The sequence below is a fragment of the Tachysurus fulvidraco genome, chromosome 25 (genome assembly GCF_022655615.1).
Source record: "Tachysurus fulvidraco isolate hzauxx_2018 chromosome 25, HZAU_PFXX_2.0, whole genome shotgun sequence".
Classification (NCBI taxonomy): domain Eukaryota; kingdom Metazoa; phylum Chordata; class Actinopteri; order Siluriformes; family Bagridae; genus Tachysurus; species Tachysurus fulvidraco.
In genome coordinates this window covers 9,351,014-9,374,427 of record NC_062542.1, presented here as the reverse complement: position 1 = coordinate 9,374,427, position 23,414 = coordinate 9,351,014, and the positions used below count along the sequence as shown (strand labels likewise).

Here is a 23,414-nt window from a genome sequence, read left to right as displayed (position 1 = left end):
CAAGCTGAATTGAATATCGCACCAATTTTGTGATTGGCTGTTATGTGGTGTGGGGCCAGGGTGGGCCAAGCCTCTGATTGGGTGGGCCAGGCCCACTCGGCCCCCCCCCCCCCCCCCCGTGGAGCTGGGCCTGTTTCAAGTGCATGTGTGCAAACAGATCAGTACTGATCAATATACAGTTCTGTAGAGTGCAAGTAAACATGCTGCAGTTATAAACAAAAGCAGCAGTTTGTAGCTTAATACACTGGATAGATGGGTGAAAAATCTTAAATATACACTTGCACATGAATAATCACTGATAGTTGGGTTGTCTTTAATTTTATTATATAAAACAAGCAATATACAAAATGCACATGGTAAAAGATTTATATCATTAAAGATCAAAAGTCATACTTTTATTTTTGACATTTAATCTGAAAAAAAAAAAAAGTTCTTGGCTGATGTACTACAATGGTTACTGGTCTTTGGATAGATTGGTGATGTTCAAATAATGGCCGTGTGGGGGATTTCCAGAAAGCATATCATTAGAAAGAAATACATTGTTGTTGACTAAAATGATTAGTAAACATATATTCTAAACTTTTAGCTCACAACACATTCATTTGTTACAATTTCCTAAATGTAGTCTTCTTCTGTAAATTAAACTTTTAGGTGTAATCTTATACATGAAAACATGCTTTTTGCAAGAGTGTGTGTGTGTGGGGGGGTCCGCTATCAAAACCTATACCTTGATTCTTAAATGGAATACTGATAAATTATAATTCCAAAAATAGTTTGTTATAAACCATTGAAACAATTTTTTTTTTATAAACCATTGAAACAAATTTTTTCATCTTATGGCTAGCTTTTATCAAGCAAAGTTGTAATTTAAAACAATTGTAGCTGGTTCAGCTAGATAGCAACTTTGCTATCTAGCTGAACCAGCTACAATTGTTTTAAATTAGGTGTACTAATACGGTACGGTCTTGTACTAAGTGTTCTCACCATTAAATCTTTTCACCGAAGATAAGCTTTGTGTGTTAACTGTAGTAAATGGGATGCTATAGACAAGGTTGTCCAGTAGAGAGCGTTAAGTGGCGCTTGTTGACCAGACCAACTAGCTATTTAGCTATCCAACTAAAGTAGGCCACATAAAATATCACTATTGACCAGATTTATGACAGGTCAGCTATGTTATGTATGTTAGAAATAAAAATAATAAAAAGCAATAATTTTATCAACTTACCAGCGAGTGTGTTTGGGAAATACTTAAATGAATGCAGATCAGTGCAGGAACAATTCACTGTTTAAAAGTATCGTCATGCGTCATTTCCTCATCTTCCGATTACAACAGAGTAGTATAGAAGCGAAGCAAATCTTTTTTAAACCCACTGTGAGACTGAACTAGCTCGCACACAGTTGAAATTCGGTACTTCCTGTCTCGGTACTTCCTGTCTCTTCAACCAGCTGACATCCTCGTGACAAGCTGGTGGATGGCCCATGCGTACACTTGCGCTTTTGTGTAAACTGAACATGGCGCCGTTCTGAGTTTTTATTATTGAGCAAAGCGCAGTTGTTAATGCTCAGCGCACAATTTTCGAAAAAAGGGACTGAAACGTTGACGCACTTTGGAGACTGAGGGTACAGGGACGGAAACAAGTTACATCTGGTCTTAACCCCTCAGGTAAAGTGATACACATATATCATCTTAGCCAATGCTAGCTAGTTGTAATTGATGCACTGATTCAGGAAAAACGGTTTGTTAATGTCATTAAACTCAGCCGGGTCTGCGTGTTACAGGCTAGTATAAACAATGTGGAAATATGACGGGTGAAGGACAATCCAGACTTAAGACTTCTATTACATTTTGATAAAAAGCTCAGCTGTTTTATTTGTTGTAGTTTGAAATCTAGCCACTCGGTTGACTAGCTAGTTAACTCATTTTTACATCATATACAGGCCACACGCTTTTAAGTGACACCTTTGTATAATTATTTAAACTCGTTGACATTTAAGGTTATTTAATCGTAGAGTTGTCACTATATGAAATGTCTTTAAATCCATGTACAAGGCCAGATATTCAACCGCACTCGACTGTCTGTTTATTTAGTTGCAAGCTCGCTGTTCGTAGTTCTTGCAGAACATGATTGAATGCGCAAAACCCCAGCGTTATAATGCGTTTATACATGCATTTTTTTTAAACATATCACCCTAGTTTAAATCATACTCGTGGAATAATGCGAGCTAATTGTTTTGATGCAGATATTTCGATGCGCGTCAGCGCCCTCTTTGCTCTGCTGCCAGGTTAGTAGAGATTAATCTGTGTAGAGTAGACCATTTCTATGGTTCTTCGGTGTTATATGGAAGTGACGTCTTTGGACCTTGGTTTCCGGTTTGATCTTGCGTACATTCAAAACATCTTTGGGAGGCCGTTTATACAAATTGTCTAAAAAAAAAAAAAAAAAAAAGGTAAATCAGGACTGTGTTGTTCAGAGGTTGGACGCTTTCTAAAACACAGAACTAAGTTCCTTTCGGAAATTAAATTGTTTAGATTTACAGAAAAACAAAAGTCAGTGTTTGCCACCGGTTTAGGCTCACTCTAAAACTGTTTTTATACATCCAATAATCTACTTTGATTAAAGAGTATATATTTTTATCAAAAAGCAGCAACTCAAGTTTATGCATTGGATGAACCATGAAGTTTTTGGCTTGCTCAATTTTGACTGTTTGACTTGCTCAATTTCACCATAGACAAATGTCATTCACAATGCATGAGCAGATGTTCCCAGCGTTTCTGCTTACGAAATAGTTTTAAGCATGCGGACTGTAATACGCTTTTACAGCTTCTCTCGTATAGACACAGTTTCAGCTAGATAATGATACACATCTGGATTTGTTACTTGAAGTAAATGGTTTGTTTTGACTGAAAAGTTGTTGCCTTAAAGTCTTATTTAGGAGGTCCAGTATTTTCAATTTATCTTTTATTTAGAGATTTTGCAAATACCATAACCGAGCAGTTCAATCCAGACTTAAGAATAAAAATAAATGTAATTTGACACCTTTCCGAAATCCTTTGAAATATCTTAAATTATACTGCTATACTAAACTCTCCCTCCCCTTCCCATTTTTTGGCAAATCATCACTCTTCTGTCCTGCTCCTGCCAGATTATAAGCAGAAACTGTAACAAGAAATACGTGCCCTCAGAGCGATCCAGTGCTGGTTAGAGCAATTGGATTGTGTGTTACTGAACTGTTCTGAACATGTAGACTGATTTCACTTCTAATGCTGAGGTTGAGGTGTCAGAAAGTGCATAGATGTTTCCTTACATGACTGTGCAGTTTGTTTATCTCAACTATTTTTTTTGCCATTTTCTTTACCCTGCACACTGCTCTCTCCCACAAAAAGAACACATTTGTTAGCAGGCTGTTAATAAACTTGCATGTCCTCCTCTGCTTGCCCTGCAATTTCTGAGGACAACAGGCCAAGAAAGATTTTGATAATATAATCCCCTATAGGGTACACTGTCAAACATATCTTTATGGTAGTATGTTTCTTTATTAAAGTTGTACCTTGGTTCATTCACAGCCAACAACCATTGAAAGCCCACATCTAAAAGCACTGTAAAAGGCTGATTGTGGGAGTCATCTTTGTTATAATGTCAATAATGTCTGGACCTGGAATCAGAGATTTGCCATTTTCTTTGGGTGGCAGCAGCATGTCTTGCCTTTTGTTCTTCATACTCAGACTAGTGATGAGTCTTTAGGTGACTCCCTGTTGCAGCCCCCATTTTCACCATGCTACTGAATATATTGCACTTTCTGTGATATTGGCTCTGTATAACTATACTTACTTAATAAAGATTCATATCCTTGTACTTGCATGTCTCTTGCTGTAAAGTAAGGATTCTAGATTTATTTTTTAAAATTAATTTACAAAATGTAAAGTAAGCAAAAAGAAGAAAAATCTAAATCAAATCAATATTTGGTCTGACTACTCTGGCTTCAATTAATTCTCAAACTTACACACTTTGTACACAAGTTTAGGACTAGTTGACTTGTACTAATTGTAGGATTAGAATTAGGTGTTTGACTAATTATTCCAAGCAGGTGCTAATGACCATCAATTTCATAGGCTGAAACACAGTCATTAACTTAAACACAAACCGCTGTGTAGGAGCCTTAAACTGGGTAAAGAACAGCTAAACTCTGCCTCTAAGGTGAGGTTGTGGAAGACATTTTCTTGTGACAGGCCATGCACTATGGCAAGATTAAGCAAAGCAACCAGACACAAGGTAGTTATACTGCATTAGCAAGGTCACTCCCAGGCAAAGATTTTAAAGCAGACTGGGTTCTGTAAATAAACTGACACAAATAAACTGACAATGTTGAGTTATTTAGATGCAGTGGTTGGCCAAGAAAACTTAATGCAGTAGATAAAAGGAACATCAGGCTTACCTTTTCCTTTGTCATCATATGTTGTCCCGCTGTCCCAAAGAACTGGCAGAAACCAGTCTGACCCAGGTACACCTAAAACCCATACCTCATATATTGAAACAATGCTAATTGACTCAACTATACACAAAAACATAAGAACTGGGGTGCAAAAAAATGGCAGCAGGTGCTCTGGACTGATAAATCAAAATTTTAAATATTGGCTGTACTAGGACGTAGGTAGTTTGCTGAAGGGCTGGAGAGTTAAATTCAGTTCAATTCAAATTTATTTGTATAGCCCTTTTTACAATTGACATCACACAGCTTTACAGAACAAAAAACAGGAAAAAAGGTTAGTATAAAGAATAATATAAAGAGTGGTACAATAATGACTGTCTACAGGCAGCAGTGAAGCATGGTGGAAGGTGTTTGGGGCGGCAATTCCTCAAAAGGACTTGGAGATTTGTACAGGATTAATTATGCCCTCAGTGCTGAGAAATACAGGCAGAGTGTTATCCATCATTCAATACTATCAGGGTGGCATCTGATTGGCTCCAAATTTAGTCTGCAGCCATGACCCCAAACATGCAAACAATGCCTAGTCTGTCTGGGATTACATGAAGAGACCGAAGGATTTAAGGTAGTGTAAATGCACAAAAGTTCTTGAGGTTAGTTCTCCAAAATGTTTGCGACAACCTTATCTGCTGCATTCCTTCAAAAACTGAATACAAGTGTACTTAGAAGACTTGATGCTGTTTTTTAGGCAAAGCGTTTCCATTTTGTTGATTTATAAAATAAACTAATATCACTATATACTGTCTAGGATGCATCCCAATTTGTACAGCTTGTACATTGTTGAAATGAGTGTCTTGTCAGACTTCCAAGGGGGACAGATAATGGACTTGTTAGCAGGAGCATCTGTGAGCTTTACAGCCCAGCTCTTGGCATCTTTAACCTCTCTGAAGGAACTAGAAGATATTCTACTAGATGGATGGTACGAAATTCCTCTAGAAGATTCAGAAGTTGTATGAATCTATTCCAAGAAGGTTGAAAGCTGTTTTAAATGCAAATGGGGGAACAACACCTTATTCATGAAGAGAGACTACTGTGTTCACATTTTGTCCATCCCCTCTGTGTATGAATTTGAATATATACAGTGGAATCAGAGTATTCAGAGCCTCTCCAGTTTTATGTTTCAGCCTGATACTAATATCATTCAAATATATATTTTTTCTTCTTAATATTCACTCAGGACCCCATAATGACAAAATAAATACAGAATGCTAGTAATGTCTTTAAATTTATTACAACGAAAAAAGTATACAGACTCTTTACTCCGCGCTTAGTTAAAACACCTTTGACAGCAATTACAGCCCTGTCTTTTCTGATGTGATACAACAAGCTTTGCACACCTGGATTGGGTGATTTTCTGCCTTTTTTTAAAACCTGTCAAGCTCCGTTATGTTGGATGGGGACCATCACTGGACATCTATATAAGTCAGGACTCTAGCTGGGCCACTCTACGACATTCACAAAGTCCTCAAGCACCTTTTGAGACAATGGAGAATTCATAGTGGATTATATGATGGTTAGCTCCAGCAAAGCATCCCCAAACCATAACACATTCACTTGCATGTTTCACAGTTGGTATGGTTCTTTTGCTGAAATGCTGTATTTGGTTCTTGCCAAACATTCCCTCTATTATGGTCTCTAAATTTTAGACCCATCTGTTCAAAGCACATTATTCCAGAATTATTGGCCTTTGTCTCTGTGAATGTTTTTCTTAAACAGCAAAACTTCCACCTTGCACGCCTCTCATGATAAAGTTGTGCTGTCTCTTTCTGATTGTAGATTCATGAACATTGACATCAACTGTACCAAGAGCTTGCTGTAGGTCCCATGATGATATCTTATCCTTTTCGGAGACTTCTTTAAGCATCTTGCGTTCTACTCATTTCGGACAGTGGAATGGCTCTTTACAAATTCTGTAGAGATCATTTTATAATGAGTTCTTACCAGACTCAGAAGCATCAACATTCTTCTTTCTTAAGGTATCAGAGGTGTCTTTATATGTCACCATTGTCATACCTTTCACTTCAACAATTAAGAGCAAACCAAACTAAATATCTGAGGTTTAAATAAGGCAAGCCTCTTCAAAATGCTCTGCAACATTGTTCTAAAAATTTGCACCTTATGGGATACACCTGTAGGTGATTTCATCCATTTTAAATTTAAATGTGGGGTGCCCATACTTTTTTCCTAGAAAGAAATTAGATTTTTTTTAAATTACATTTTACATTAAATGTAACATTTTCTTTGTGTTGTTTGTTTAGATATGTCACTTGAATCTTCCAATATTGTTAAAATGAAGATAACATTTCTATTTTTACTATTTAAAAACAAAACAAAACACAGGCTTTCATGGGGTGTCCTAAATTTTTCATATGGCTGTATATGCGTGTGTGTGTATATGTGAATATATATTATATACACTTTTAATAAACGAATACATTAATATTAATTTGGTTTTATTTTAGCAGTTAGTGCTATTTTAGGGAAAGTAGATACTGGAAAAGAAATAAGACCATACAATCTAAATTTTAATTATTTTGAATAATTTATTCCAAATTATTTTTAATATTATTTTAATATAAAGTAATACTTTATATTAAAAACTAATTATATTTTTTTTAGGGCTGCACGATTTAGGGAAAATGTCATATTGCGATTATTGAGGTCAATATTGCGATTGCGATATAATAAACAAATGGTATCATGAGTCAACTTGCTTGGTTCTCAAGGAAAATGCACACACAGATTACTGATAATGCTGTAAAGTGAAAGTTACCAACTTAATGCAACTTTATACATGGTATTGCACACACCATTATTGATGATATTTGGAGCAATATTACATGTAATTATTAAACTTGATTCCCTTACATATACATTTGCTTTTAAGCCTAATAATTATTTTGGTTATGATGTGATTGTGACAGGGGAGAGGTTTCAGGTTGGGGGTAAAGAGTTTTTTCTGTCACCACTTTTGAATAAGAAACAATATCAAGGCTATAAAACTTGTCAAAACTCCACGAATCACAAAAGTATCAGTGAGAAGTTGAGAACACTCGTTTAAACAGTGCATACACTCAAACTTGACTGCACATCAAATTTTTTACTTTATTGATACTGCTTTTAATCGTAATGCAAAGACCAGTCATCGGGACATAAGCTGTCATGTACAATAAAAGCGTAAGAAATGTCATTTAACACAAAAAGCGCCTAGACTGTGGACTTGCGCTCTAGGACTTTTTTTTTTTGAGCAGCGTGTGGACGAATTTTTTCGCGCACACTATTTTATTTCTTGATAACAGATCGCTGCTAACTATAACACACCGCTGCCATGGACACACAGGATTCCAACCGTAGAGACTGAGCGCACTATTTTCTTTAGCGGAAGCAATACAATTGTTCAGCAGTTGAGACCTGTGACTAGCTACAGCGCGAAGCCGCGAACTCTTTCTGAATATTTTAAAGTCGTAACAGCTGATGAAAAAGCAGAGATAATTGTAGACGAAAATGAAGAGAGATTTTATCTTAGTTTTTATTTTATACAAAACATTTTCATCTCGTCTTTTTACATCAACAATAATGCATGTTAATTGGAAAAAGTCACGACATGAGCATAGGCGCCACATGCGCCTAAACTGAAACTCACTGGTCTTTTTTTTTATTAGCGGATAGCGGTGTAGTGTATGAAATAGATTTCATAAAATCGCAGCATTTTGCGTCATATAATCGCACAGGCTTGATATCGTGATTGCGATGCGATGAATAATCGTGCAGCACAAATATATATACGTACGTACATACACATATATATATATATATATATATATATATACACACACACGCACGTATATTTAAAAAAACCCTGAAACATCAATTATGATTATCAATCATGATAAATGTTTTATTAACAAAATTTAGATTATATGGTCTTATTGCCACTCTAGTATCTACTTTCCCTAAAATAAAACTAGCTGCTTCTGCTATGTCACACTATGGCCTGTGCGTTCGCTTCGTCTCATACTCTCATTTACTGGCCGAGTCAATGCTTCACGCTTGGTATTGATGGCTGCGGCTGCAGTAAACAAAATGTCTGCGGTCACCTTTCAACGTCATACGGGTTCGGGCACCATAATACAGCTAAAAAATACATTAAAACATCTCGAAGCCGCATTAACTTGGCACGAAGTTCTGGAAACAATGTGCCCAGCATCAAAATAAAGTCTGTAATGATGCGCTCGAAGGCACGGGTTGAAGACCCAGTCAGTGATGTCATGATATGCTAATATGTTTAAAGTCATACCTACGTAATCGCCATCACCAAAATTGTACTCTTTTTTTTTTTTTTACATTGAAACTTGGAAAAAAATATATATAGACCTACCTACCCTTTTTTAAACTGTTACTGCAAACCAAAATATTTTGGCCTCATGACCCAGCTGTTAATCAGAACTACATGCTAATATCCAATTAGCTTTTATCTTTAAGGTTTTGGAAAAGATTTTGTCTTAGATCTCCTCCTACTTGAGCAGTTTCAACATCTTTGGCAAATTCCAAATGACATTTTGCTTTTCTTTGTCTCTGGACCCTGTGCTCTCTTAACCCTGTTGACCCTTACTGTTGTATTTGACACAGTTGATAATTACATTCTTTTAAATTGTGTCCTGTGTAGTTGGCATCCATGGACTTGCTCAGAAGTTCATTGGGCATTGACAAGCAAATTTGTATAGCTGTAAAAGGCTGCCTCTTTGTGGTTCAATCAACTTGAGAATTGAAACTGTCATTCATGCATTAATTATGTCACGCACACACTAATACTCCGGTAATGAATAATCACCTTTGTCCATATTCTGCTCTTAGGTCATTAGGTCCTCAAGTCAGTTACTTCTCAAGGTTTATTCATGTTTAAAGACTAAGGCCTATATTGCACGCATAATCAAATCCTGGTGATCATAAACAAATGAAGATGACAGGCCTGACATCTGCATCTCATCCTTCTATGTAACATCAGCAACAGATAATGTGCAGTGGTGTTTTTTTTTGTCTAATACTTTTACTAGATGGTAAACAAACTGAATAAAAACAATGTGTATAAATACTTTTCAAAGTTATACAAACAAAATGTATCGTTAAAATAAGCCTCTTGAGAGTTTTTCCTCTATATGCATTAAACAGAGTTTCTCACTGTCCTTTTTTTTGGCTTTATGTATGTATATAATAAGTCAGTTATGTTATATTAGCTGAATCAGAATCAGATTTATTGGCCAAGTGTGTTGACACGCACAAGGAAATTGTTTCCAGCAGCTTGTGACTCTCAAAAGTACAGACATAGTACAGTACATAACACTGTACTATACAAACTAAAACAAGAAAACAATGCAGACGATGAGATACAATACAAACAGGATGAGTATAAGGTGGTGTCGCCACTATCTTTAGTGATTTCCTTATTGTTACCCAGAGAACACAGCATAGATTCAATTCTTTTGAAGTGCTTGTCCTTAATGTTACACTATCACACATGCACTCGAAAAAATCCCTGATGTCTCTTGCTCTAGCGTCCGTGTACAGACCCCCAGGGCCCTACACAGTTTTTCTTAGAGAATTCACAGATTTTCTCTCAGACCTATTGGTTAACTTTGACAAAGCATTAATTGTAGGAGTTCTTAGCTTCGGACCAAGACTGTATGTCCTTAGTTAGTTCTACTTGACCTTAGTGCTGCATTCGACACTCTAGACCACAACATTATTCTAGATTTCTTACAAAATTACACAGGTATTCATGGACAGGCTTTAAGTTGGTTTAGATCCTACCTGTCAGACCGATACCATTTTGTAGAATTAAATGGTGAATCCTCCAGTTTATTACCAGTTAATTATGGGGTCCCTCAAGGATCAGTTCTAGGACCTCTGCTTTTCTCTATATACATGCTTCCATTAGGGAACATTGTTTCCATTGTTATGCTGATGACACACAGTTATATATCTCATCAAAATCAGATGAAATAGCCACAGTGTCCAAATTAACTCAATGCCTTAGAGAGATAAAAGATTGCATGAACTGCAATTTTCTGTTGTTATACTCCAATAAGACAGAAATACTACTTATAGGTCCAAAAACCAGTGCACAGAAACTCTCACAACTTAACTTCCATTTAGAGGGATGTACTGTTACTAGTAGCTCGACAGTGGAAGACCTCTGTTATATTAGACAGCAACTTGTCTTTTAAAAATCATATCGCCCATACTACCAAAACAGCCTTCATCCACCTTAGAAATATTGCCAAGCTGAGAAACATCCTGTCGGTCTCTGATGCTGAGAAGCTAGTTCGTGCATTCATGACCTCTAGACTGGACTATTGTAATGCATTACTAGGTGGTTGTCCTGCATCTTTAATAAATAGGCTACAGTTAGTCCAAAATGCTGCTGCCAGAGTTCTCACTAGGACAAGAAAGTATGACCATATAACCCCAATTTTATCATTTCTACAATGGCTACCTGTTAAGTTTAGAATTGATTACAAACTGCTGCTACTTACATACATGGCTCTTAATGGTTTAGCTCCTATGTATCTAACTAGTCTTCTAACACATTACAATCTTTCACGCTCTCTGAGATCACAAAACTCAGGACTTCTGGTAGTTCCCAGAATATCTAAGTCTACTAAAGGTGGGAGAGCGTTTTCATATTTAGCTCCCAAACTTTGGAATAGTCTTCCTGATAGTGTTCGGGGCTCAGACACACTTTCCCAGTTTAAATGTAGATTAAAAACTCATCTCTTTAGTCAGGCGTACACATAATATATCCTATATCATCATGCACCAGTACATCAGACATGAACATTTTTATGAACAGCAGATATGTTAATCCCTCTCCACTGCTTCTCTCTTTGTACCCATCCCGAGGCATCCAGACATTGTACCAGCTCCCAACGTCCTCTGTGGGACGAAGCCTTTAGACGTCCACTGAGCCGAGGCCGACTCTAAGAATCCTGAGACATCTCCAGTTAGACTCTGTGATACTAAGGAGATCCATGATCCTTATACCAATACAACATTTGTTTGACTGTATATTACAATCACACCCCAGTGTAACCCATATGAGGATGGGTCCCCCTTGAGTCCGGTTCCTCTCAAGGTTTCTTCCTTTACCAATTTAAGGGGGTTTTTCCTTGCCACTGCTGCCTTAGTCACCTCAGACTTGCTCATAGGGGGATAAAGGCATACAGATTGTGAACTATATATATCTAATAATAATCTTGCATTTTTTATTCTGTTAATTATTTTTCTTTTATTATTCATTATTTCTTTTATTATTCCTTATGTTTACCTTCTGCTCTATGTTTATGTTCTGTAAAGCTGCTTTGAGACAATGTCTATATTGTAAAAAGCGCTATACAAATAAAATTGAATTGAATTGAAGTATAAGATATGAATATTGAATGAATAAAATATATAAAATATGAATATAGAATATGAGCAATCAGTTGTACATAGTGTGGGAGTGCAAATAGCAATATTGTGCAATATTATGCTTTTGTACAATATACAGCAGTATAAGTGTGTAAGAGCTGGAAGAGGTTGTGTCCAGAGTGCGAAGGGTCAGTAGTGATTTTTCCTGCCCAGTTTCTAGTTCTTGTGTCGTACAAGTCCTGGAGAGTGGGCAGGGGGTACCAATTATCTTTTCTGCTGTTTTTACTGTGTGTTGCAGTCTGTTTCTGTCCTGTTTTGTTGCTGCACAGAACCAGATGGTGATGCATGTGCACAGGACAGATTCAATAACTGCAGTGTAGAATAGCATTAACAGCTCCTGTGGCAGACCATACTTCCTTAATTGGCGTAGAAAGTACATCCTCTGCTGGGCCTTTCTGATGATGGCGTTTATTTTGCACTCCCATTTCAGGTCTTGGGAAATGGCAGTGCCCAGAAACTTGAAGGCCTCCACAAATGACACCGGGCTGTTGGATCTTGTGAGTGGGGGTAGTGTTGAGGGGTATTTCCTAAAGTCCACAATCATCTCCATAGATTTGAGGGTGTTTAGCTCTAGACTGTTCTGACTGCACCATAGCACCCACCTCCTGCCAGTATGCAGACTCATCATGATCTTGGATGAGACCGATGAGCGTAGTATCATCTGCAAATTTCAGGAGTTTAACAGTTTAGTCACTTGAAGTGCAGTCATTAGTGTATAGGGAGAATAGCAGTGAGCCTTTAGGAGTTTGGAGTGGAGAATTTCCAGAATTATAGAATTAAAAGCCGAACTAAAGTCAACAAACATAATCCGTGCATATGTCCCTGTGCAGCCCAGGTGTTGCAGAATGTAGTGCAGTCCAATGTTGACTGCGTCGTCCACTGATCTGTTTGCATGGTAGGCAAACTGTAGGGGATCCAGCATCTGTTCTGTGACAGTCTTTAGGTGGGCCAATACCAGCTGTTCAAAGGTCTTCATGACAACAGATGTCAGAGCGACAGGACTGTAGGCATTTAGTCTAGTGATGGAAGGTTTCTTGCGGACCGGGATGATTGTGGAGAGTTTAAAGCAGGAGGGGACTTTACACAGCTCCAGAGATCTGTTTAAGATATGGGTGAAGATAGGAGGCAGTTTATCAGCACGTACTTTGAGACAGGAGTGGGAGACCCCGTCTGGGCCGGGGGCTTTCCTTGTCTTTTGTCTCTGAAAGAGCCGATTCACATCCTCTTCACAAATCGTCAGTGCAACTTGATTGCTGGGAGGAGTTGTTAATGGTGTTCCCAGAGGTGTGATGTCAGTCAGTGAGCTGGGTTGAATGGGAGGTGTGAAGATATTGCTCTCAAACCTGCAGTAGAAGGTGTTGAGGTCATCAGCCAGGTCTTTGTTTGCTTCAGTGGGAGATGGGGGACGAATCTTGTAGTTTGTGATGTCTTGCAGGCCTTTCCACACTGATGCAGGGTTGTTATCTGAAAACCTGCTTTTCAGCTTTTCAGAGAAGCTTCTTTTGGCTATTCTGATCTCCTTCGTCAGTAGGTTCCTGGCCTGCTTATACAGAGTTTTGTCCCCCCCTCTGTAGGCATCTTCCTTTGCTTGTCGAAGTTTTTTAAGTTTGGCTGTGAACCATGGCTTGTTGTTACTGTATTTGCAGAAGGTTTTGGTTGGCACATATACGTCTTCACAAAAACTGATGTACGATGTCAGTGTCAGTCAGTTCATCCAGGCTGTCAGTTCCAGCCTCAAAGATACTCCAGTCAGTGCAGTCAAAACAGTCTTGTAGTTCCTGCTTTGCCTCACTGGTCTATCTCTTCACTGTTTTTACTACAGGCTTAGTAGATTTTAGTTTCTGCCTGTATGTTGGAATAAGATGAACCAAGCAGTGATCAGAGTTCTCCAAGGCTGCCCTGGGTACAGAGCGATAGGCGTCCTTAAGAATTGTGTAGCAATGATGCAGTGTATTTTTCTCCCTTGTGGGACAATTTATATGCTGTCTGTATTTTGGAAGTTCAAGTGTTAGTTTTGCCTTGTTAAAGTCTCCAAGAATAATAGAGTCCGGATTATTTTGCTCCAAGCCAGATATTTGGTTAGCTAGGTTTTGCAGCGCATCACTCATGTTGGCCTGCAGTGGGATGTAAACTCCAATCAGGATGAATGAGGAGAATTCCTGTGGTGAATAAAAGGGTTTACAGTTAATGAACATTGATTCCAGGTTTGGGCTGCAGTATTTATTCAGCACTGTGACATCTGTACACCAACGTTCATTAATGTAGAAACAGATTCTGCCACCTTTCCAAAGTATAAACTCTTTCTAAACATATTGAGAATGCACCGTAAGCATTTCAAATAATACAAATCTTACTTTTTATTTAAAAGAACCTCACATAAAGACCACTTAGTTGTTATACATTTATATGTTCATGCTCATATCTGTTCTGTGAAACTTTTTTGTTCTCTTGCCGCAGGCCTTGCAGGAAGATGAACGTCCTCAAAGAGAATAAAGACTTGGCCTGTTTCTACACAACTAAACACTCCTGGAGAGGAAAGTAAGTGGCCTGCTTGTACACATCTCCATTATGAGCCACAATCAACATTCTTTTTTTAAATTTAATTTGTGCTGTTCAAGATTTACTTTGAATGCTTGAGTTGGCTGGTTTAGAGGAAATTGTTTTTATTAGAAATTATTTAAAAAATGGACAAAAACATTTGTTACCTCCACCAGTAGCCGATTTGCATGTATTTGGGTTGATGGGTAAATACCTGATTAGTGTAACTGAGAATAAACACCTGGAAAATTGCTTTTTGTGCATTATGTACAAGTTATGCTAATTTTAATAACAAATCTAATCACTGCAGATAAACTTGGCAAAATCATCTCTTAATTTTGGGTTAAAGAAGGCCAACTGTTATCTGCTTATGGTAGCCAATGAAGTGTTGCCCACATTGCAATTAGAATTTAAAAATCTGCTGAGATATTATCTATTAAAAAAGCAGTAATTTCATTAAATGTGTGTTACTAGTGTTTGTGTTTTTGAGAATCACTGAAATGAATGTGGTTCAATTCTGAAACTAATGTGCTAACTAGTGTTTAGCACTATTCAATTTAATTTAGTTCACTTTTAATTGTTTATCACTTTTAACAATGTACATTGTCATTTTTATTCCACATTTATATATATATATAATATATTTTTCATATATAAAGCTGATTTGAGACAAAGTTTAAAATTAAATTCATGATTAAGTTTGAGGCAACGGTGGCAAGGGAAGGAAGTGAGTGGATGAATTGGATGAATGTGTGTGTGTGTGTGTGTATATATATATATATAAAAATTAGATATGCTTTTGTGACTGAGGAAGAAAAAATAAATAAACCTTCGAATTAAACAACAAATTGAATCAATAAGAGGCTGAAACCATAGATTATGATGTAATCAATTTTTTCTAATTACATAATACATACAGTGCCTTGCAAAAGTATTTGACCCCCTTGAACTTTGCGACCTTTTGCCACATTTCAGGCTTCAAACATAATGATATGAAACTGTAATTTTTTGTGAAGAATCAACAACAAGTGGGACATAATCATGAAGTGGAACGAAATTTATTGGATATTTCAAACTTTTTTAACAAATCAAAAACTGAAAAATTGGGCGTGCAAAATTATTTGGCCCCCTTAAGTTAATACTTTGTAGCGCCACCTTTTGCTGCGATTACAGCTGTAAGTCGCTTGGGGTACGTCTCTATCAGTTTTGCACATTGAGAGACTGAAATTTTTGCCCATTCCTCCTTGCAGAACAGCTCGAGCTCGTAAGGTTGGATGGAGAGCGTTTGTGAACAGCAGTTTTCAGTTCTTTCCACAGATTCTCGATTGGGTTTAGGTCTGGACTTTGACTTGGCCATTCTAACACCTGGATATGTTTATTTTTGAACCATTCCATTGTAGATTCTGCTTTATGTTTTGGATCATTGTCTTGTTGGAAGACAAATCTCCATTCCAGTCTCAGGTCTTTTGCAGACTCCATCAGGTTTTCTTCCAGAATGGTCCTGTATTTGGCTCCATCCATCTTCCCATCAATTTTAACCATCTTCCCTGTCCCTGCTGAAGAAAAGCAGGCCCAAACCATGATGCTGCCACCACCATGTTTAACAGTGGGGATTGTGTGTTCAGGGTGATGAGCTGTGTTGCTTTTATGCCAAACATAACGTTTTGGTTTCATCTGACCAGAGCACATGTTTGGTGTGTCTCCCAGGTTTCTTGTGGCAAACTTTAAACGACACTTTTTATGGATATCTTTTAAGAAATGGCTTTCTTCTTGCCACTCTTCCATAAAGGCCAGATTTGTGCAGTATACGACTGATTGTTGTCCTATGGACAGAGTCTCCCACCTCAGCTGTAGATCTCTGCAGTTCATCCAGAGTGATCATGGGCCTCTTGGCTGCATCTCTGATCAGTCTTCTCCTTGTATGAGCTGAAAGTTTAGAGGGACAGCCAGGTCTTGGTAGATTTGCAGTGGTCTGATACTCCTTCCACTTCAATATTATCGCTTGCACAGTGCTCCTTGGGATGTTTAAAGCTTGGGAAATCTTTTTGTATCCAAATCCGGCTTTAAACTTCTCCACAACAGTATCTCGGACCTGCCTGGTGTGTTCCTTGTTCTTCATGATGCTCTCTGCGCTTTAAACGGACCTCTGAGACTATCACAGTGCAGGTGCATTTATACGGAGACTTGATTACACACAGGTGGATTCTATTTATCATCATTAGTCATTTAGGTCAACATTGGATCATTCAGAGATCCTCACTGAACGTCTGGAGAGAGTTTGCTACACTGAAAGTAAAGGGGCCGAATAATTTTGCACACCCAATATTTCAGTTTTTGATTTGTTAAAGTTTGATGTCATTGAAATTTCATTCCACTTCATGATTGTGTCCCACTTGTTGTTGATTATTCATAAAAAATTACAGTTTCATATCATTGTTTGAAGCCTGAAATGTGGCAAAAGGTCACAAAGTTCAAGGGGGCCGAATACTTTCGCAAGGCACTGTAATTACATACATACATACATACATACATATATATAAAATACACACACACACACACACACACACAATAATATATGCATACATACATACATACATACATATATACATAAACATATATAAATATATAAAATCTATCATATGTATAAAATATTGAAGGTTTCAAAATTATTCAATAATATTCTCACATTGAGGTATCCAATGAGATCGCGTTGATGTCACTAAATCTCCGCCATCGCGGCATTATTCTGATCCCGCATGTTCGAGATCTTTTTTTTTCTCCATAACCTCTGATGCAGATGGATGCTTCTCACTATCCTGGGAGATTCAGCCTTTGAAATTGGAGAAAAGTAATGGTTCAGAGAGAAGCATATTGTTTGGAGAGTGACACTTCGGATCGTGTATGATCCGGAATTTTCCTGTCCGGCTGATGTACATGTGATGAATGAGTTCCTTGGCCAGGATTTTTTTCTTCCTGTGATGTTGTATGAGTTTGTGAAGTCTGCTGCTGAATGCTGCCTGATTCATATGTGGATTGATCAAAGTGTGAAGTATTTCTGCTGCCCTGGCTTCTAGTATACACCTAATCAGTGTAAAGGCCTAGCTAGTTTCCCAGACTGAGTCTTTTATGACCAGTGTTTTTTCAGGGTTGTCAGTAGGTGTTTCAATGAGGAGATCAAACTGTTATTGACATGAAGGGGAGAGTGGTTTTTGAGAATGCTGCCTAGTCCTCAACTATTTGAACCACTGTAAGGGCTCTAATGCCAGAGTTGTGGGTGACTAACTCCACCTAAGGAATTCAGACTTTCCCCTATTTGCTATCCCACTCTAACCTCTGGGTATGCATGTCTAATACTATGGGTTTCTGTGTCAGAGAGCTAAGTAATACACATTTAACACAGCTAAGGTACTGCTAATGACTGAGATTACTAAACATCCTGCAGCTAACTCCCTGGACAATCTAAAAATGTGCCATGCCTATATACCCTTGGCTGAATCAAGATAAGATGTACCTTTTTTCGTCCCACAATGGGTTAATTTCTCTGTTACAGCAGCAAAAATATATAATAAAGAATAACAACATAATATATATAATATACACACACACACACGGTTTCAAGCAGAAAATTTGTTAGTTAAGGCGTAAGGGTTCGGCGGGTGGGCGGGGCGGCGTTTCTTTGTGAGATAGACCACAGACTCTGTACTACATTTAACAATTATTTATTTAACACTAAATATAATATTTAAATAACAAATAATAATAATAAATAAGAGTGCAAAATGCATTCAAATTTTGCGGTCAGGCGTTTTATCAACTGGCTTAGTTATCCTCTAGACCAGTGATTTTCAACCTTTTTTGAGTTGCGGCACATTTTTTACATTTACAAAATCCTGGGGCACACCACCAACCAAAATGACACTAACACAGTACATACATATAGTTAATAACATAGTTTTTTAATGTATTTATACTCACTTAGTGTGAAACCTGGGGCTGTTTCGATGAACACAGAATGGGTATCCTGGCAGTAATGGTAGAAAGACACATACGAAGCTCTTGCTCAACAGCTCTCAATCTCTCTGTTTTTAGTTTTTATTGCAGTCAAGCTTGAGAAGCTCAGCTCACACAGATATGTGGTTGAAAACCGTAGCAATGTCAAAATAGCTTTGTTGGCCAGAATGGGGAACTCATTGGCAACAGATAACCAAAAACTGTCCAAAGGAAGATCAGCAAAGTTTAGCTTTAAACCACAATCTTGTTTCAGTTCAAGCAGCTTTGAGAAATCAGATCACAACTCGTACACACGGGCCAGCACTTTGCCACACGACAGCCACCGGACCTCCGTGTGGAGCAATAAGACTATGTTCCGCTCCCATTTCCTCACACAAAGACGCAAATAAGCGACATTTCAAAGGTCGTGTCTTCACAAAGTTCACTATGCGCACAACATCATCCAACACAGGAGCTAGATCTGCTTGTAAGGTCTTTGCAACGAGGGCCTCACGGTGCAAAAAACATTGCGTAACAATAACATCTGGGTTTTTTTCTTTGACCCTACTTATGAAGCCTTTGATGCTGGTGCTGACACCTATGTAGTTTTCCCACGTAAGCCCGCTTATGTCAAGATATTCAGATGTGACCCAAAATATTTCCTCTCCAGTTGATTTTTCTGGCAGTGTCTTGCAAAATAGGAAGTTTTCTATAATAGCTTCTCCATCCACAAAACGCACGTTGGCCAAGAGCTGACGATGTCCACTAATATCCGTCGACTCAAGTTGCAAGGCAAATTTCTTACTGATGCGCATCTTTTCTAAAACAGCAGTTTCGATATCCGCAGACATGTCATCAATACGTGTGGCAATTGTGTTATCTGAGAGAGGCACTTTAGCTATCTCTTTTTTGCTCGCGTCAGGGCCGAGCATCTCATTTACAATGGCTTTACAAGCTGGCAGAATTAATGTTTCTGCGAAAGTGAATCCAAATGAAAGATAGCTTTCGCTGTATTGCCTCAAGCTCACCGTCTTTTCTTTTTTCTTTTGTCGACCACTAATACTAGGGCCTTCATCTGGGTCATAATTTTGTCCAGAGCCCTGTTCGGCATTTGCATTTTCCCTTCTCAAAAACTTCTCCATCACTGTCACTCACTCGTCTTGCTGTGACCACAAACTGCCACTGTCACGTGTCGCGCAGCACTAACTAACTAATTAACATTGTTTCTAACTTAGCATCTGAGCGAATCCAAGATGGTGCGACGCATGTGTGTGTAACCTGTACGTCATCGCGTCACAGACATATCGAGCAGTGTTCCATTTAGGGACAGATGCGCCTTATAGTTCGGTGTGCTTTATATATGAAATAGACCATTCATTGACAGTGCGCCTTATAATCCAGTGCGCCCTGATAATTTCCCATGGCACACCTGACGATCTCTTACTGCACACTAGTGTGCTGTGGCACACTGGTTGAAAATCACTGCTCTAGACCAGTGGTCCCCAACCTTTTTTTTCACTGCGGACCGGTCAATGTTTGATAATTTTACCACGGCCCATTGGGGGTGGCAGCTATACAATTAAATTGAAATGAATTATTTCAATTTAATTGTATTTAAACATGCCTTTTTAACTCACTACAACGCTAAATCAATGAGAACCCTGAGCTTGTTTCTTTGCAACGAGACCGTTTGTTTTGGTTGCTGTCACCGCAGAAAACCCCGCTTGACACAGATAGGATGTCGGAAATGGCAATAGGGATTTAAGTGCTGTGGTGGCAATCTCAGGGTATTCCGCCATGACTTTAATCCAGAACACCGGCAGAGTTTCTAACTGCTAATTTGTGGGTTAAAATTGAGCAAACAGAATATACACGTACACCAAGCACTGTTAAACTTTAGAAAATACTGGTGAACAGAGAGAAGAGCGATACACACCTTCTCTCCACCAAAGCTACAACGCGACTGCCGCTTGCAGCCGCTCCGCTCCAGACGTCACCTAAACCTGGCCCGAGATCACGAAATTTTGCGCATGCGCTGTATTGGTGTGGCTTTAGGTGACATCTCTCAGCTCCCGGTTAACCTCTCGTCCATGGAAAGTTGCACAAACCCGAGAGAAATACACCACAGTAAATAAAATGGAAATAATTGAATGTTCCTTGGGCGGCCCTGTACCATTTGGTCGACGGACTGGTACCGGTCCGGGGGTAGGGGACCACTGCTCTAGGCAGTGACGGACCACGACTTTCTCTCTCTCATTTCGGCCGTGTGGCGCGAGTGCGCCCTCGCGGTGTGAAGCGCATCTGCGCTATTCTCCGAGATGCGCTTAAAACCCACAGTTCGGTTTGTATCACGGTTTTAGGGTTACGGTTTTCGTTTCTGTATGGTTCTTGTTATTTTTCCTTTTAATCTTCAACACTCCAGAAATTTCCTTTCAGCATTTGATATATAGCTTATTAGATTAATTATCCACAATTTAGGATACTGTATTAACAATTTTGTAATGTAATCCTGCACTAACTGAATCTGACTTGACTTTAAGCACATTATTGGGACCATCTCTGAGTAAAAGCTAGGTGAGATTTTGATACAGCAAGAGAGACAAGACATTGATGATGACATGCTTTTCGTTTATTTGTGCAAAAAAATTAGTGTGTATTGTTATCTCTACAGGAACTTGTGCCTTTTTAGCACACAAAGACTGAAATTAACTTGCATTCATCAAACTGCCAACTTCAATGTAGCTCTTACAAAAAAAATTTAAAGAAAAAGAGAGGGACTCTTACAAGCTCTGTCTTTTAAACAAGTCAAAATATTTTAAACATAAATATATAATATGATGTAATAACATAATATAATGAGGCTATAACAATAGCAAAGGCCATAATCCTAAAGACAAGCATAAGTTTAACCATCTTAACACAACTGTCATATTAGAAGTGTTGCCATTAGCATATTGAATGCATTTTGCACAATGCTTGCACGCAGTCGCAGTTCTATCTACTGTTTTATTTCCGTTGTCATCGTAAGTAACATGAAATCCAAAATGTTCCCACACGCACCAGATTTGAACGACGCGGGCGCGTCCGCCAACTCCTGGCAGCCTTCATTATCTCCTCCACTTGCCATTTCTGCAGCACTCTTTACTCAACTTTTACTGTCTATATGCATGTTCAAGTGAAACTGTCTGAGGCGAAACTGAGCACAGGGCTACATTGCGCATGCGTCGAACCGTGCGATGCATAAACACGAACCGAACCGAGACAAGCGAACCGTACGGTTAGGGTGTTTTTTCATGTACTGTGCCACTAAAAAAAAAAAAAAAAAAAAAAAAAAAAAAAAATTATATAAATATATATATATATATATATACACACACACACAAACTTTTTACAAGATTTCTGTTATTGCACATGTTTAAAATTATTGTTTATTATTGCAGTGAAACAGTCATAACAATGTGTATTAAGGTGACTGGTTCACTGGGAGCAGCTTTGATTGTAAAGTCTAATAGCAGAAGGGAGAAAAGACCTGTATCGCTCCTTCAGACACATATTTGACACTTATTAGACATCTGATTTGGATTTCCTCTTCCTGCTGTCCTTAAACAGAAAACAAAAGGCACTTTTTGAAAAGATTGACTGTGACAGGATTGTAAAAAATTTAACAAATGAAATAAGCAGCATTTATTAGATATGTTCCCATTCTATTGTTTTAAGCCACAGGAGAAAAAGGTCTTTTGAACTGTCTGCATGGTGAAATGAAAATACTGTCTGCTCAGTGGCTGAATATGGAACCTGTGCACAAATCCAGGTTTCTGTGAGGCATATAATGGAGCAATTTTTGTCTCATTGGTAGTAGATATGCTCTCTGACTCCAGAACTTGTTGTCCATAGACTGAGAAATTGCCAGTAGAATGCGGCATCTTGGTGTGATGCAGACATTGGCTTTCTAGACAGCCGACAATTCCATGCAAAGGTCATCCTTACCATGGAAAAAACTTGGTCAAACAGACCTGAACTTAAAATATTCACTTAGGTCAAACTGCAGTGCATCAATGGTCAACATCAATTTTAGCTGAACTTGAGCAGTTCTGCAAAGAAGAGTGGGAAAATATTGCAAGTTCTGAGTTATCCAACTCATTGATTTTATTTTTTTTCCCGACCTGTTGCTGTTATCTTTCACTTGGATGAGTACTCACTGAGTAAAGACAGCTGGATTGATTATATGCATTATAATGATTAATTATTATGATCATTATCACAATTAGCAATTATAGTTTAGTTATAAACAGTATTTTCCGCACTATAAGGCGCGCCTTAAATTTTCTCAAAAATCGGCCTAATAATCCGGTGCGCCTTATGTGTGCACAGAGTTCCAAAAATCTGTTATCTTTCAAAATGTTGTTGTGCGACTTTGGTAAGCGCTCCGCTTGATTAACTGTCGGACCATTTCCCGCTGATACAGGGAAGTAATACATACACTACGTACGCTGGCAGCGATAAAACAATCAGAGAACATTACGTAATATGTACAGTACGTATGCTTACCTTCGCCACGCCTCCGGTAGGTATACTACCGGTATGTTGCAAAACATTTGTTTCTTCCTAACCATTATGCGCTCCACACTCCAGTCCAGTAGGTGACGGTAAATGCACCATAAGTTGGTTTGCCATCCGCCAATAAAAATTGGTTATTATTATTGGAATTTTGGTGGGTGTCCTCACATGAACTGCTTGCTTGTTGCATGTGTGGACATGACAACCCATTCTTTCTGAAATTCATTCATTCTATCCGCTAATAATAATTATGTATCTGTAAATATGCACTACAATTTTATAAATTGTTTATTTGTACTGAGACATTTCTTTGATCTTTTATTGAGATCATTTTAAGTTCAAATCACACCTGTAATGCTGGAAAATGCCAGTAAATG

At 38.2% G+C, this 23,414-nt stretch overlaps 1 protein-coding gene across 3 annotated transcripts in view; it reads left to right on the top strand.

Moving 5' to 3' along the window:
- Positions 1 to 1,461: 1,461 nt before the first annotated feature.
- Positions 1,462 to 23,414, top strand: part of LOC113659874 (dnaJ homolog subfamily C member 13) — a 102,721-nt gene continuing 80,768 nt past the window's right edge. For 2 of the 3 annotated variants that reach the window (XM_047808738.1, XM_027172928.2), the window contains exons 1-2: positions 1,463 to 1,663; positions 14,410 to 14,490. In XM_047808738.1, the coding sequence (XP_047664694.1) occupies positions 14,423 to 14,490 (68 nt within the window). In that variant the 5' untranslated portion in view covers positions 1,463 to 1,663; positions 14,410 to 14,422. Of the gene's footprint in view, positions 1,664 to 14,409; positions 14,491 to 23,414 lie in introns of all 3 variants that reach the window. The other variant, XM_047808739.1, reaches the window with a different exon arrangement.